The sequence below is a fragment of the Antedon bifida genome, chromosome 10, assembly GCF_963402885.1.
Source record: "Antedon bifida chromosome 10, ecAntBifi1.1, whole genome shotgun sequence".
NCBI lineage: Eukaryota > Metazoa > Echinodermata > Crinoidea > Comatulida > Antedonidae > Antedon > Antedon bifida.
The window spans coordinates 12903543-12921981 of NC_136235.1; the positions used below are offsets into that span (position 1 = coordinate 12903543).

At 31.7% G+C, this 18439-nt stretch overlaps 1 protein-coding gene across 2 annotated transcripts in view; it reads left to right on the plus strand.

The window, feature by feature from the left end:
- The first annotated feature begins 2631 nt into the window (after positions 1 to 2631).
- Positions 2632 to 18439, plus strand: part of LOC144853668 (proto-oncogene tyrosine-protein kinase Src-like) — a 32094-nt gene continuing 16286 nt past the window's right edge. Inside the window, exons 1-4 of one of the 2 annotated variants that reach the window (XM_078711430.1) lie at positions 2632 to 2749; positions 3020 to 3113; positions 6505 to 6738; positions 12862 to 12964. In XM_078711430.1, the coding sequence (XP_078567556.1) occupies positions 6588 to 6738; positions 12862 to 12964 (254 nt within the window). In that variant the 5' untranslated portion in view covers positions 2632 to 2749; positions 3020 to 3113; positions 6505 to 6587. Of the gene's footprint in view, positions 2818 to 3019; positions 3114 to 6504; positions 6739 to 12861; positions 12965 to 18439 lie in introns of both variants that reach the window. The other variant, XM_078711431.1, reaches the window with a different exon arrangement.

Sequence of the window (18439 nt, forward strand, 5' to 3'; positions counted from 1 at the left end):
TGACTTCCGTGGTTTTGTTGCCCCAACGTTTGCCGTTGGCGGCGATATTCATATTTTGCTTTTTTCATAGGCCACGCTCGAAGTTAAAAATAATTAACGATGAAATCAAATATATTCATAAATCATCGGAAGGAAAAACAATTATATATAAAATTAATGTCAGAAATCGGGTAAAAATTAAATAAGGCCTACATCGGAAGAACTGATGATCCATATTTGTTTGAAATCAGGTGGAACCCCGAATGGGGGCCGAGTTGTTGTGTTAGTGGCTGAGCAGATTTGTAAGGCTGAAACGGCCCACTGTGTCGCGAATTGAATAAACTCCCCTTCCCCCATAAACATAATTTGGAATAATACCCCCACTCTACGCCCCGCTACATATATAATTTACACACACAGCATTGTTTGTTATAACACAATTTTCTATTTATATTATAAGGTTTGCATGGCGAAATCAAATTCTATTTGTAGTAACATTCTTTGAAATATTCCCAAACATTTTGATACAAAAGTATGTTTACTGTATTTTATCACTTGATATTAATTGTTTTGTATTTTTTGGAGGGTAACAAAACGCACATTGAATAAAGGCGCTTATGACGCTAAATTATCGTTTTTTACACATTTTCCGATTAAGCCACCCCGAGGCCCTTCAAAAATGTTTAGCGGCCCAAAATTTGTCGTGTAATGTTTACGTATCTTCTCCGAAACCGCTGAAGGGTACGTGCTCACATTTGGCACACTGAGGGGCCACACACGTAGGCTATATCTCTTTTCTGAATTTTAAAGATAAACACTAAAAAATCCAAAAAAGTAACTTGACATGTTTCGCGAGTTGTTACGTCACGTGTCAACTACGTGTCAAACCTCTGTTTGGCCAGATCTACAAATACCATTTGGTAAAACGCCGTGGCCATTGATATATATATATATATATATATCAATGCTTAGTAGGCCTACATTCGAGTTCTAATCCGCGAAATGTGTAAATAATAATCACCGCTTAAAGCAAAAAAAAAAACATGACACAGTTTAATTATAAAAGTAGCAAAAAAAAAGCAAACAAATTGCAAAATATCAAAAACCATTGAAATAAAAAAAAAATGTAAATGTAAATGAATAAAAATAAACACAAACATTACGGAACATGTGTGAGCAATATGACGTCATTCGATTTATGTCCCCTTTGATCTATGTGGTCACTAATATAATTCTGACAAACAAAATATCAAATAATACACAACGAAAAATACACACAAAATATAGTTTGGTATTTTATACTTTCGTTGGTGTCCACGTAAGCAAGCTGTAGTTTCATTAGTCCAATACTTCACATCTTATTTCTATAAATTACCAATTCATATTTTATCATTGAAATATTTTAAACTGCCGACTGATTGACAGAGTTCAACATACAATTCCCTCTCATCTACTTCTTGCCCCAGTTGTCACTTTCTGATGAGCACCCTAGATTAATATTCACACAGCACAATTTTTCTTTAGCGTCTTTTATTTTCGTAAAGTCTTAACACAATAAAGTTCCATGTCCAGTATTGCTTTCATTTTTAAGCTTACAGATATTTCAAAGTGAAGGAATAGCCTACGTCGTGTATGTGTATAACAAATCATGGCCGTAAATAGTTCCGAATATTAATATTCTTCATACAATTTGTTTGTTTTTTAAAAATAAATAATTTGTCAAAGTACTTTTATAAGTTTTATCATATACTTACTCATCCCATGCGAATTAGTTTATAATAATAATATTTAATAATATTTATTTGGAACAACACTTTTTTAACAGTGGCACACATGCGTAGATGGTGCGTCCATACCAATTACAAAATTTAATACAAAAACAATGGAAAATAAATACTGAAACTAAAACATTTTTCATATTTGAAATAACGACATAAGATTTGACTCGACGCTATATTACAAAACTTATTTTTAAACTAAAACTACACTAATACAACTACTAATTTTGCAACAGCAATGGAAAAAAAATCACATTTTTAAAAATAAAACAATTCAAAGTTGTAATACAATTGCATTTCTTAGTTTCCAAGCACGGCTTGTGTACATTTTACAATAACTGTCAAACACAGCATAAATATGTCGTGAGAGTTATTTTTATGAAATAACGTGCTTCCAGGACATATTGAATCTTAATAGATAGGTCACCAGAATAAAATTAACCCAAGTATCTACACAATTCATTGCAATAAGATTACGTTGAAGTGTTTGCAATTCTTCAATTCTGATACAATGCAACTTACTACAAATAAAAAGGAAATGTTTAACATCTTCTTCACCTGACCCACACACCTTACACTTATCATTTAGATATTCAATGTTCCACTTATTTGTAATTTTTCCAAGTGGTAAAGTGTTTGAACGAAGTTTAAATTTTAAACTTGAGCCATAAAAATCTGTTTTATTCAATAGGTAAGGTTCTAGGCCAGGTGACTCTTTTATCAAAGAGTAATCAAGCAAAGATGATTTTCTTACTACTTCTTGTTTCCAAAAAGTAGCGGAGCACGGGTTACTGCTATTTCGTATTACCGATTAATAATGATATTCAATATAACTAGATTACCGCCCTCTATGTGGACCAATTGCCATTGTATTGGAGTAATGAAGCGGTGATATTTACAAAAAGGCGAAGATCACAAAAGAAATTTGCATTATTTTCCAACAAACTGTTGTATTTTCTTCCGTGTTTGCGATAATATAATAAATGGCGAATGTAAGTTTTATAACAATTATCTATTAACAATTATTAACGCAGCATAGTATTGCTATACAGTTAAGCAGGTAAATTGTAATAGATATGTTTTTATAATCAAGTTGAGATGTTCCGTGCATTGTTTTACCCAGGCTGGTTGGTTGGTCAGTGATTATTTACACGAAGAATTAGCCTTCTCGTACCGGTTTGTACCACCGTGTGTTGCTATCGACTGAGTTATTGTGTTTTCTTTTGTTTCATTATTTGTTACTTGTTTTAATTTGTTAATAGATGCACCAATGCAATGACGGTTGATGTGGAGGAGTTCGTGAAAAGTGTACATTTTTGTTTGCTAAAAAAATAATATAAAAACCAGAGAGCAGAGGTAAGAAAAAAAGTCTAGGCCCTAGGCCTAGAGTAGTAGTAGGCCTACTGCTACTCTAGGCCTAGGCTAGTTAGGGCAGGGAGTTGTTATTAACTCCCTGGTTAGGGTAGGCCTACTACTACTAGAGGGTTACAGATCATTTCGGTCGCGTTTGAAATCAGTCGCGTTTCGAATCGGTCGTATATGATAATATGGCATGCCAAATGTGCCTTATGTATCTTTTTCTTTGCTTATTCATCCAGGGTCGTACCTTATTCGCGACATGATTTAAGGGAAAAAGGGTAGGTACAAAAACAATTTTTTTATGCAAACCATAGGCTTCCATTGGTGCAACAAAGAGACGAAAAATGCAATATATAGGTTATTTACCCAATATATATTATTATTAATAATACCATTCTGGAAAAATTAGCTTATAATAATAAATATATATTTAATTCCAAAATATATAAATTCACCGATTCCCATTTTTGGCGTGTATATATATATATATATATATACATATTTTATTCATAAAATAAAATATCGAATATAAAGTGAAAAGCAGGTGTTTGTTTATTGACGTTCTATATGACATGCATAGATTTAAAAGGGGAATCCCCTGGATTTGATCAGTAAAACGTACGAAAGAGAAGCTCGTAAAAACCAACATGACAATATCATTGTAATGATCAGACGTGGATTTGATTGAATTTATAGTAAAAATTTCTGATGGAAATTATATATACAAGATAAATAAAAACACATTTAGGCTTTTTTCATTTGTTCTCAATATTTATTCTCTCAGATGCATTATTCTCTCAACGACAAATACTATAGACTGTGTTCTATTAGATTTAGATTTAACTAATTATTATTCTTCTTTCTAAAAAATGTTGCTGTATTTCATATTTCTTATTTCTGTAATGAGAAAAAGTTCATTAAAGATGTATCGTTCCCCCAAAAACATGAAAAATTAAGATTTAAATTAAATTAAACTTTGAATATGTTATTTTGTAGTTTTAATATAAAGTTAATCAATTCTGTAGAAAAAAAAACGAAAAAAAATAAGGTTTTCACATGACAAAATAAATGGTTAAATTCAACCAAAAATCCATTGGCTGGCAGCCAATTTGACTGAAACACGACCGATTTGAATCGCGACCGAAATGGTCGGTTACTACGTACTAGAGTAGACTACTAGGCCTAGCTTTAGGCCATGACTGAGATGACTTACACTTACAGTACAGTAGATACCACCTACAGTGTATAATTCCTTGGGGTTTATTTTGGCCCATTCGTAAAGACTATTGTAAATGCCACTGAAGCGAGAGAGCATCCCTCCTCCCCCAACATCATCATACTTTTACATTAAATGATTGATTGTCAAATTTGTCTTAATATTTAATATTTGTATTTTATTCTTGAAATCATTAACACTATGTTGTATTGTTAACCTTTGACCTTGTATTGATTTAAACTAATAAATGTCTTAAATATATTTTTAGCCTAGGTTTTTGTTAAAATATTCATAAATGTTCTCACCACATTCCTAAAAAGTCGGAAATCTGCTGGAATAAAAAATTTATTTCATGTAGAATAAATTATTTCAGAATGAGATAGAGGAAGTGTAAAACAGTTACAGAGATATTCTGATATTAAAACCGTTAGCACTCCACCTGGCCAAACCCCAAAGTTAAGTAGCTTCCCTGTACAGTATCCATACAGATTGATATTATGGCTAAAACAACTGTACAGTATTATATTGCCTCATTTTCTATTAAAAATAGGCTAGCTTCATTTTGCTAAATTCCTATGTTCTGATTTGATTACAAAAGAATGTATTAAATTAAAACGGCGAGGAGTAAAACATTGTCAATGTAATATTAAAGAGACATAGTACTGTACAGTAAGTAAGCAGGGTCATCCACCCAGTATTATTCTTCCATTCCACCTAGATTAATTTACTGTATTTAACCTTGATATCTCTAATGCACATTATTTGAATAATCATATTTCATTTAGACAAAAAAGCCATTACATCATTGAGCTATTTTTATATCAATGGTATTTCTTAATAATCAGCATTAAAATGTATACTGTAGTGCAGACTATTATTACTGAACATACGGATTATCTACATATTGTATTGTACACCCTACTGTACTGTATTACAGTTTCCACTACTGTAGATATCACTGTCAGTGTCAAGATATTATGATTTTAATATAATATTACAATATTGATTATTTGTTGCTTTAACTTCAATTGTGGCCATTTAATTTCTTTCACTCTATTCAATTTATGATAATTGTCAGTAACATGAATGAATTACTTATAAACCGACTGGTTTTATGAATGTTAATGAATTACAATGCAGTGTTTATACTTGAACCGAAGGACTCCTTCAGTACCCAACCAAATAGGATCGTGTTTTTACTGATACACCCTTTAAAACCTTACATTACAATGGACAAAAATTAACTAGCACACAGATATTGCTTTTAACCAATTTATCACTAACAATATTCCTTGGGTTTGGCTAGCAGCTTTTTAATGTGTTTGGTTTCTTTTGTTTTTAAATGCTAATGTAAATCTAAATCTCTGTTTACACTATCAAACTAGTTTGACAAAAAAGTGTGATGTCAAATATGGTAGTGATATGCCCAAATAGGGTAGTGATAGATACAGTAGGACATCATCATGTCCATACAGTATATGGACATTTTTTTGTCGAACATAAAGTTTGATAGTGTAGACAGAGCTTTATTACATCAATCCTATTAGTTTCCTTGAATTGCCCACAATATTCTGGAAAATCCATTAAAAAAATATAACAGGAAAACAATATTCATTTTCATACTGATGATAGGAAGTGATATAAAAACAAATAAGATACAAAATAAAGTCTTGGTTTTCCCCCTAAATTTATTAAAAACAATGAAGTTTTGTACATATCTCCACCATTTCAAATTGGGCCAAAAATTGAAATTACTGTAAATGAATAAATAAGGTACAGTAGTTTCAGACACTCCGTTGATTTTCTGACGAGAGAGAGAGATATGTACTGTAAAACTATCAGTATGTTAAGTATACTCTGTATTTAAATAAAGACACACAGGGCAAAGGCTTAGCTCTCCTAAAGGAGCCCATCAACACTGGGTGCTATAGTTGCACTGGACTGCTCATGCTCTGAGGCTCCTTGAGCTCTGGAACCCCTGGGTTTATTCAGTGAGCGCTCATAGCCACTGAGTAAAATGTATCTCCTCTTTTGCCAATAGATAACATTAAAAATATCAATTCAGTATGATGTTTTACAAAGCTTGGTGTGTCCTATTTGTTCACTAATGATTAAAAACAGTTAACAATATATTACAAACTTGTCAGTATTTTTGTTCTCTCCCTTTTTTAGGTTGTAAGATTCAATTAGTTTGGGTCAGTTTCTAATGTCCAGTGATTTGTCACAGCTTGACTGTTGAATGGTGCCAAATAAATATGGGTTGTATTTGTAGTAAGGAAGAAGATCCAACGATACAGAACAACCCAAGAAAATCTGAGCCAGTTACTCCAGTTCATGAGAACATAAGTCATAAATACAGAGTCAAAGAACCGCATGGAGGAGGAAATGGCTATACCCAACAACCAGGTATGTTATTGTTTAGTTTTAAACATTAATATTTAAATATAGCACACATTAATCTGTGCTGCTTCTCCTTCCTTAAACAACAAAACAAATAAAACATCATGTCTAAAGCTCTGTTTACACTATCAAACTTTATGTGACAAAAAAATGTGATGTCATATATGGTAGCAATAACTTAAGCTCTGTCTACACTATCAAACTTTATGTGACAGCAAAATGTAATGTGCCCACCATATATGGACATGATGATGGCATATCGCTACCATATTTAAGCATATCACTACCACCATATTTGGGCACATCACACTTTTTTTGTCAAACTAGTTTGTGGACAGAGCTTAAAAATTGTAATTTTGTAAACATTTCCAATTTTCATAAATTGTTATTACATTTTTACAATTATCTCCAAGTTCTTTTTTTCTAATTTTTATTATTTTCATATTCAAATGACTGTAGATTAACTGTCCATCTGCCTACAACAATGTCTTATCAGCGTAAAGTACAAACAAAGGGTGCTGCCGCGTCCTTGAACAAACTCTCTTTTAAACCCTTTGTCAAAAACTTGCTTGTCATCTGACATTCACACTCTGTGCACAACCTGAAAAATCGAATGTAAACTAGTTTTGTTCAATAGACATGGCTGATTTACTAGGTAGAGGTCGTTGACCCATAGTTCCTAGTACAAAGATGTATGAGTCAAGTCTATAGTATACAGTAAAAATAAATATTAAATTTCTCTATTCCTATGTACACAAATGTTAGTCAAATGTACTGTATTCTTTGTATACAATTACCTACAGTTTGACTGCCAAAGACGAAGATCTTCGTTTTTGGAAACACAACGCTTGACTGCCAAACACGAAGACCTTCGTTTTTCGTGTTTTTTACGAAATCCAGTAGATAGGTTAATTATTGGTATAAACTATAAATATGAACACTATATTCGGTCTGGACCGTCAATATTTTACAATTTGAAAGTAACTAATCTGGTTACGAACGACTGTCAAAATGGTACCTGTCGAAATAACAAACACCGCGCATCACAGTAGCGCATAGAGCAATGGCTTGGCGCATTGTGTATCGGTCGCGCGCTAGCTATGCCGCTGAAGCATTACAAAGGTTTTTGTGGATTGACATGTTTGTTTGTTTGTTATCTGAATAAAAAATAATTAATGGAGTCATTTTCAATATGAAGTCTTTAATTTTATTATTGTATGTACACCCTAATTGTTTTGGTGTTTTACTGAAAGTGACCGAGTTTCACGCAACAAACTTGTTTTGAAATGGTATGGATATTATCATCAGTTTACTATCTAGGCTAGTAGTACTAGGCTAGCCTAGGCCTAGTCGTAAAACGGTTCCGGACCAACTTTAGGCCTGGTTAACTAGGCCTGGTGTCTTTACTATGTGGATTTTGGCGAAACATTGATGTAAGATTTATGATTTATAAAATGTACTGTAAGTGTAATACATTTTTTGATAGTGATAACTTGTTTTTATAGGCCTATCGGTGCCGTGTAAGTAACTTTTTTGTTTCATATTGTGATGTCTTGCACAAAATCGCGAATATCTCGATTTTCTTGCGCGAAACTACGAAAAACTCAAAAAGTGGGTTACTTTCATTTTACTATTACGATTTACATATTGCGATTTAAAAATCGTTCTTGGTACCATTGTAAAGCTAAAATCTTTATGATTATTTTAGTCTAAATTACATATAAATCAGCTTTAATAAAAACATCGAATTGGGCTAAAAACGCTGGCGGTGGCAGTTTCTAACTGGAAAAACCTCTGGCAGTCAAAGTGTTAACAACAAAAAAATCAAAGCACCCACATGCCTTTTTTTGTAAGTTAGACCATAGCTCTAATACGTTGGTTTTTTTATATTTGTTGGGTCTACAGTATGCTATTCTAAGTCGTGCGTAAGAACTGATTCTTCCCCTAGTTTTCTACTCTATTCAGGTAGGGTCTGTCAAATGTAGGGTCTGTCAAATGTAGGGTCAAATTTAAACTAAAATGATAACCAGATAGCTAATAACTAAGGGGTTTTTTCAGCAGCTATTTCCAATCTTACAAAAGACAAGTAAATATTTACATAAAGATCACACATAGAAATGTCAATACCACTCACTAGTTTGTAATTTAAACACAATGGTGCATGATAATTTTGTATCATCCGGTTTGATGTTGTGTAAACTTTAGTTCTCAGCTACTGTACCATACATTACACATACTGTAAGGTAGAAGAATAAGGAAGTTAAAGTTTGAAAAAACCTAAAATTATTTTAACATCCTGGTGAGACTGAGGGGCTCCAAAGTCCAAAGAAAACAGCGACACTTGAACATGATTTTGAACTTGATAGCCTGACTTCATTCTCTATGTACAAAAATGTTGTTTAGCTGATGATGGTTAGAGTCTAGAGAGTCCTGTTTCTATTGAGCATGAGAAACATACGGTTTTGTGTACAATAATGTTGTTTAGCTGATGATGGTTAAAGTCTAGAGTCCTGTTTCTATTGAGCATGAGAAACATATGGTTTTAAAATCGTATTTTAAAAGTATTTTCTTGGGAACACTTTTACAGTAGTAACAACGCAAAACAAACGATACAGTTTTTTAAAAAACGGTTTCCGGAGCAATTTATAGCTACTGTACAGCGGAATCACAGTCTCAAGTTGACCTTATTTCAGAAGGTCACTGAATGACACAAACATTTTGACCACACAACCAATCGAAAATGATGACCAAATGATTTTAAAATATTAAATAACACAACAGTGATCAACAATACTGTATGGGACAAAACATTTAGGACCTCAATGAGTACTATTTAGTAACTGTAAATGTCTACATTAGTTATTCTTTTATTCTTTCCTATAAATTAATTATTTAATGTTCATGTTATTGCACATTTCATGTTGCAAATGTTTGGTATACCATGTCCAATATTTTTATACCATTGCTGCCTGTGTTTGATCACTTTGCTAGGCCACCCTGAAAACACCGAAACGTTTGTTTCATGGAAGACCTTACTTTACTCTGACTGTACTTTTGATTTTTTTTTCTTTTTCTCTGCATTCCCGCTATCAAGAATATTCAAATTGACATACTGAACATGTCAACACACTTTACAATTATTTATCAAAGCATGTTCTTTTATGTGACAATTATAGTAGATGTACACTATTTATTATACCTTTCTAACTGGTTTTTTTAACTACTCTACTGACTTCAAAATACAGCATATGATGATACTTTTTTCTTTCTAAATTTTCCACTATTGCCGCTGCCAGCCCGTGTAGCTAATTGTGAGAGAGCTAATACCTTAGGCAGTGGCTTAGACCGTCTCACCTTAGCTTCTATGCAACACGAAAATAAATGCAAAATGAAAGAACGTAAGTTACATTTCGCATGATCCCAATCCAGCATCGTGGTGCATTTTCCTTTCTTTCTCCCGCATATTCAATTTCTTTCTCTTTTTTAGGCATTACACTAATAACGGAGACATCAGGAATACTGTAGAATGCATGGTCAATGATATTTTTTACTTGTTCACTGGTATTTTTAAGATCACAAAAACCCATTGATTGATCTTGAGATAATGAGGCTAGATCTTATGATACTGTACCTCTACACTACAGCACATCACAGTGCTTGTGCTACTTGACATTTTTGTTGACTTTTTGTACCTTATCTTATTTCCTTTCTTGCATGAGATAACTATTTTCATCAGTAAAGACTAACATACAAACATGTTCATGCTGTATTTATCTTACTGTAAAGCTCTGTCTACACTATCAAACTAGTTTGACAAAAAAAGTGTGATATGCCCAAATATGGTACTGATATACATCATCATTTTTTTGTCACATAAAGTTTGATAGTGTAGACAGAGCTTAAAGCTTTGTCTACACTATCAAACTTTATGTGACAAAAAAATGTGATGTGCCCATATATGGACATGGTGATGTTATATCACTACCTTTTTTTAAGCATAGAACTACCATATTTGGACACATCACAATTTTTTTGTCAAACTAGTTTGATAGTGTAGACAGAGCTTTAGACTAACTAGTAAGCAATTTGAATACTTGGTCAGATGTTTGTCCTACTCTGACGTAATTGTACTGCAAAGTCTTTGAGAGTACTTTACATGATTCTTGGCTGTGACTTGTACCCAAGACCTTCAGATCACTAGTCTGGTATTCATACCACTAGACCACCAAGCTTGTATTTGACTGCATAATGCAGCACAATCCAATTTATCTGAGTCCTTGCTTATACTCTTCTTTCAGAATGGTTAAGTACCTTTTAACACCTACATTAAATTAAGAAATGAATGTTTCCACATGTACTACTAGATTTCTGCCGTAGCATATTGTACAATAGGTGTTACAATGATGACATGCATTACCATGTATGTTGTGCATTGATCACATAGCCTAATATACAGGTATTACACTATTATAACATACCTATTAAAAGCGTAGTCTTAACATTTGATTGGTTGATTTCATATGAATATTAAGGATATTGTTGCACAAATTTTGAGATTTTTTTGTGAGTGAGGCTATACTGTAGACTACTGTATATTGACTGTATGAATATTGCACATTTGAACACTCACCTACAGAGTATATTGTATTAACTGATCCGACGCAAAACTTCTAGTGCCGCCTTTTTTAATATTAACCTACAGTAGTGTATTTTGATTCAAAATGTATGCTATGGAATAATGAGTTTGCTCTAAAATAGTTACACAGTACATTTAATTTAAATAATGATTTATGTTTTGTATTTGTTTAAAGTCTGACTGTCCCATTCAAATGCTACACATGAAAAATATTCACCTTATTCAACTCATACTGCTATTAGAATACTTGACCAACAATTGAAATAGACATTTCTATCATCAGCATGTCAGAAATTAAAAAAACATTTATCTATTTTGAAAATAATAATATTACATAATATCTTGGATTTATAAAGTGCCTACAGTAATGTTGTGAAACCTCTAAGTGCTGTACATACAAACTGGAAAAAAAAAGACTAAACCTCAACCGAATTATGGATTCATGACAATTTTGCAAAGGGACGAAACACTGTAGTTTGTTTATAAAATGTAGTGGAGTAAATTTACAGAAAGAAAGGAATAATTCACTTTACTTTTTATCAATTCAATTGAATGGAAAGTAAAATGTCTAGGGTGGCCTAGACTACAACTAAAAAGTGTTTATTTTCTCATACCATTTTTAATACTAGTTTGAAAGCAGATTTATTGTAGTAATTCTTACTGACAAATTCAACTTTGAACAGGAGAACACTTTTTTCTACAGTACAATAATTTTGTATATCCTTTGTATCTCACATTTAACTTTATTGTAATTTTTACACTTTACACAGTTTATTTAATACCTGTAGCATTATTTTATTTTCACTTTTGCCATGCCATACATCATGCCCTACTAAATACTACAGTAGTAACTACAGGAAATTAGGACTTGCCCTGCTTTACAGAATAGATTCTATCCATATCATAATATAATATTAGAAAGTTCTTAAACAGTTAATACCATAAAGCTGATAAAAAAAGTGATATGAAACATTTTCAAGAAAATATGACATTTTAAAGATTTGATTTTTTTTCAATTTGACATTTAATGGTTGAACTTTTTTCATATGAAAATGTCTTGTTGTATGTCAATAGCTTTTATTTATATTCATTAAAAAATACTTTGATTGGATAATGATAAATAGCGCTGTGTTTTTAAATTTACAGTAGGCATAGCCTCCTCTCATTAAAAGTACTATAGGTGTGTCATACAGAAGCAATTAATGAATGTTTTTTATTCAATCAATGAAAAAAGTCTATTTCGTGCCTAGAGCTTACCTGGATAAACCAACAATAGCCATTCTCCACTTTTGGTTTGTGTAATTTCATTTGGTGACAGATGTTGTATTTTCACCTCATGAAAAATGGCATGTTCAAAGTCGACTGCTTAAATTAAAAGTTTCTAACCTATATTTAACTCAGAACATTGTAATTGACCTATTTTGCTGAGAGGAAAATTTTTAACAAATAAATTTGATTTGGTTTAATAATTAAATGTTATTTTTTTCTTCTAGTGGAGCAGCAGAATCTTTACATTGCTTTATATAAGTATGACGCAAGAACTGATGGAGATTTAAGTTTCCAGAAAGGAGATACTCTTCAGATCTTGGACGACAGGTACAGTATATTATGCCCATTCTCAAGTATTAAGCTCTGTCCACACTATCAAACTAGTTTGACAAAAAAAAAGTTTGATGTGCCCAATTATGGCAGTGTGCTTAAATATGGTAGTGATATGACATCATCATGTCCATATATGGGCACATCACATTTTTTTGTCGCATACAATTGGATAGTGTAGACAAAGCTTTAGCCCCTCCCCCCCCCCCCTTAATAGTAATAGTTACAATCTCATATTTGGTTTTCTATATTATTTGAGGTCTATAATTATAAACCCATATTTGGACATAAATTGGATTATTGTCATTTGATTGGATGATTTATGGGTCCCGCAATATTAAATAAATGCTCCATTGAATCCATACATCCTCAAAAGTGCATTTTCGTTATGTGTAAAGTGCAATTTTGTTTACAGTATGCATGTTTATTTTTGTTACAACCACATTCTTTTTATAAAGCAGATGACACATAAAACTCTGTCTACACTATCAAACTAGTTTGACAAAAAAAAAGTGTGACATGCTCAAATATGGTAGTGATATGCCCAAATATGGTAGTGATATGACATCATCCTGTCCATATATTGGCACATCACATTTTGTTGTCAAATAAATTTTGATAGTATAGACACAGCTTTAGACCTCCCTCTTCTCCAATGTTCTATTTTCACCTCATGAAAAACACTCATTATTAGTTATCCGCTTGGTATACCAAGCGGATAACTCCTTGTAATTGTATGAGATCAATATTTTTTTTCTGTATTATTCTTCTTTCCTTCCTTCCTTTTTGTGAGTCGTGTTCCTCTAAAATGTGTAAACATAACATTTCATAACTTTGACAACATATGGGCATTTACGTGAAGTTGTGCACCTCCTATTTTTGAATGACGTCATAGTTGCGCAACGTGACTTATGCGCAATTTTATGAATTTCAATGATTGATCATAGATTAAAAACCAAAAGTCATTTAGTATTGACACTTTGACAAAATTTAAGTCATATCAGGGGCAAACTTTCTACGGATTAAAAATGGCATGTTTGACAAGAAGTTACGCGCGCACGCACATTTAAAATTTCAAAATGCGCAAAATTAATTTCTAATCAACTTTTTACGCGTTTCTTGTCATTTTGAGCATGTCAAAAATTCCCACGGGCGCGCAATTTTTTATGCGCGCGGTGCGCACATAGCGTTAAAAACATATTTTTTTCTCTTGAATTATATTTTTCAAGCCTTTCCCCCAGTGATTTTGAAAACAATTTAGACCTTTTCCAGTTTAAATAACGCCATACGAACACGTTGAATTAGACAATTCGTGCGCGTTTTTTATGAAAAAGCTTAAAAAATCGTCAAAATTATGTCTTTTTTTAAACAGTCATAGTTTCTAAAGTAAACCGTTAACCGTTTATTTTTATTACAAAATCTAGAAGTTGATGAGTTGTAGATATCGGATCATGCATCAATATAGGCTAAAAAAACATTGTGACGTCATCGTATGGCCACACGAATGTAAAATATAGGATTTTTGTCTCTTTTGTTATTGCTCATCACATTCAATGGAGCGCATCGCGCTTATCTGTATTCCTTTTTCTCCTACATTTATATATTGTGTAGGTCAATCAACTTTCTTTAGCATGAGATAAAAATATTTTAATTTTTATGACGTCATCATGCCTAAAAATTTTAATTACGTGGGTCATTAATTTCATCTTTACAGTAAATTTTAATCTGTAATAGCTCGTAAGAATAAAATGTGATAATCACGATTAAAACGTTTTCTGGAAGCTATTGGATTGTAGATACGAATTCATGTAAACATTTTGCCAATCGGATGTTGTGACGTCATCATATGGCCAGTTGAATAAAAAAAGTTGTATTTTCATATTTTGCGTAATAGTTCATCACATTTAAAAGGGTGCGCATCTATATTTTACGTATTCAAATTTCTTCTACACGTTAATATGTTGTTCCTGAGATAATTTCCTTCTGAAATTGCTATCTAAGTGTTTCATTTTGATACCGTCGCCATGTTAAAAATTGGAATAAATGGCGGGTCCCGTAATTTCACCTATTCTACACTGTATGTAATATGTATACAGCTTATACTGTTTGCATGTATATACTATATGACACAAAATTCAGCACTAACAGCATGTCATATTCTTCAGTTCTTGTCATAATGCCATAATCTTTATCTGTGTGCAATATTCCAACGTATGACGTGCACGTGGCGTTTGTCGTGGTGCGGATAACTAACTCGTCAAAGTGACGAGTTTCATGTCTAGTTTATATTAGGCTCTCTTTGTAGTAGTTACTGTATGTATTATTACCTTTGGATGAATTGTGTACAGTACCCTTTTAAAATAAATTCCAAACTGCTGACACACAACTCAACAAACCATGGTCATGTTTGGGGATTACATCGATATCTTTTGTACAACTATAAAAGCCAAATATATCAACCTAACACCTTAGTAATAAATCTAACCCAATACTACTGTAACTCAGCAAAAACTGTGCGGCTGATTTCTTTTTGACGGATGCCATGGTTGGTATCATTGGCATACTCTAGTCAGTCAAAACTTTTAAAACTGATTTGTACTGTATTATATATTTAACATAATTCGTGGGATTCGGAGATGAAATGTGTATTCACCAGAACAAATCCTTTCTGATGTTGTGTACTTGACAAAATATGTGCCACATTTAACCACAACAACATTCTTAAAACATTTCCCAGAATGCAATTGGAATTTTATTACAGTACTGTAGTAGCCAGTAGAGATGCTTTTCTAAATAGAAATTTATTCGTATTTCACCATTCGCAAGGTACTGTCATAAGGGAAACAATTAAACCTTAAAAGATTACAAAAGTCTTCCTTTCTGCCACTAATACTCTATGGGAAATCCTTAAATATTTATTATTTTTAAACTGAAATATTTATTTTAAAAGGAAAATATCTCACTGTGTGATTGGCAAGCATGGCCACAATGTATATTTCTGGGAAAGAAACACGAGAACTTACACAATACTCCTACACACATTTCCTACTAAGCATTATTGTACTTGAGTGAAGACTAATGCAGTGAGTGTACAATGGAATAATCAACTATTATAACCTTCCTAAGTTTCCAATCTACAGTATTATTGATTATTATTTAGTCCAATTTGAATGTCTATAAGTGCATATGTACTGGATTGGAAGAAATCATGGTTCTGATTTGACAAATCCATAAATATTTGGGGTGTTATTTTTTATTAATTATTAAAATATTGTTTGTTTGTCTTTCATCAATTTAGGCAATTGCTTCAAAGAATAAAATTTAACTTGCCCAAGATGTTCCCTGGTGAAAAAAAAAAATTCAAATTTAAATGCTCGGAAGAATTATAGTAAATAAATCTAGATTAGATGCAAACATTGTGTAAATAAAAACATTGCATAACACAAATATTGTATTGTGTATACACCCACATGTTATTTTATTTTTATCCTTATTATTTTTGATCACCAACTGCTACTGTATGTGTGGGCAGGTTTATTCCAAAGTCAAAACAATTTGGTATCATGGTTTAAGAGAAATTAACAAATGTCATATTTAATTTCCACTTCTTAAGCTCTGTCTACACTATCAAACTTTATGTGATGAAAAAATGTGATGTGCCCATATATGGACATGATGATGTCATATCACTACCATATTTGGACATACCAACTCTTCCATATTTGGGCACATCACTCTTTTGTCAAACTAGTTTGATAGTGTAGACAGAGCTTTAAATTAACATCAAAAGAATCATGCTTGAATGATACAGTACCTAAAAAGCTCAAAACTCATGTTTGCCAATTGTTTGGAGAGAGTTGAATTGCCTGTCTATACTCTAGTTTACTGAAGGCCGGTATGGAAACATTAAAAATTAAGTTCACATTAAAAATTAAGTTCATATTAAAATAATAACTAGTCAATAATAAATAACTGTACACATTCTTTCAAACTTTGATAGACCATTAAAGGGGCATTCCACAGTATTTTTTTGTTACGGACGGGACATTTTTGAGAATATAACTAGACATATCTTAGAAATAAAAAAGAATACAAGATTCAAAGTAGAATAAATGTATACATATATGGCCAATGTTTATTATGAAAGTCAAAAAAAGAAAAAAGACTATTATTATTATGAAAATTGTATGCGTCGCGGATGGGACGGCAAATGGACATGACTTTTGAGAAGGTTTACGTATTGTAATATTTCTCCTCATTTAAAAGAGATTTTAAAATTTGTTTTGTATTATTATGTTGCCAGATAGTTGTTTTAGATAACTGAATGTTAATTATAAAAATTGAACTGAAAATTTATTAATAAATATGATTTATATGTCGTTACGGACGGGACATTTCTAACGTCGCGGACAGGACAATTTTGTCCACGTTAAAAAATTGTATAATTTTGCTATTAAAAAAATTTAAAAATAAGTTTTTTACATCAATGTAATCTTTTATTTACAAGTCAAAATATAATTCAACCTTTGAAACACTGTTTAAAAGTTTTAATGTCAAGTGAAAATATTAAAATTCATAAATATGAAATATTATTTATAAAATTAATTATTCGAAGAGTTATAACGAGAAGCAATATTGTAAAATGTTATCAAAATATTTATTTACACTAATATAAAAGTTATGCTTGGCATATTAAACAAGACTTCAAGATATTAACACATTTAATAAGGCGAATCTTTAAAAATTGGCGTTGGCGTTTGACGTCTGAATTTGTTTTAGTGAATAGTGGATCCAAGTTGCATCTGAAATTTCCTTCTATCCTTTCTTGGATTTAATAACAGTAGGCCTACTTCTATTAAAATTCAATCTTAATTATTTAGTATCTGATTTATAAAAGGTTTTTGGTTGCAAATTCACCAAAGAATCAAATCTACAAAGCGATGACCGCACCCAATACTCCCATTCATACTGGTCATGTTGTTTTGGATTAGGTATTGTTCTTTTGTGGGTTGTTGTTTTAAATACAGACCACAATGTTTTGTGATTAATAAACAACAGTTAACACCTTTGTACAGTACTTCTCAGCCTACAGTACAAAAACACTTTTTAATTCTTACAATATTGTCATCACATCCATAAAAAAAATGTCCCATCCGTAACATTCAATAAATTTTGATAGTAATGTTTTTTTAATAAAAAAATACAAGTTTTAAAAAACTTGTTTAAATCTATTGCAATTTAATATCCTTAGGAGTTGAAAATTAAGATTTAAAATTAGGAATTAAATAACAATTTTAAAGCCATTACTTCACAAGTGAGGAAAAACCCCCAGTCGAAATGTCTCAGAAGTAACAATTATGAATTTTGAAATGCAAGTATGAAATTAATAAACAATTTTAATATTATGAATAATTGGAGCTTACTTTGAAAAAAAAGTAACTGCAGTATATTTATGGGCAAAAATGTTAACAA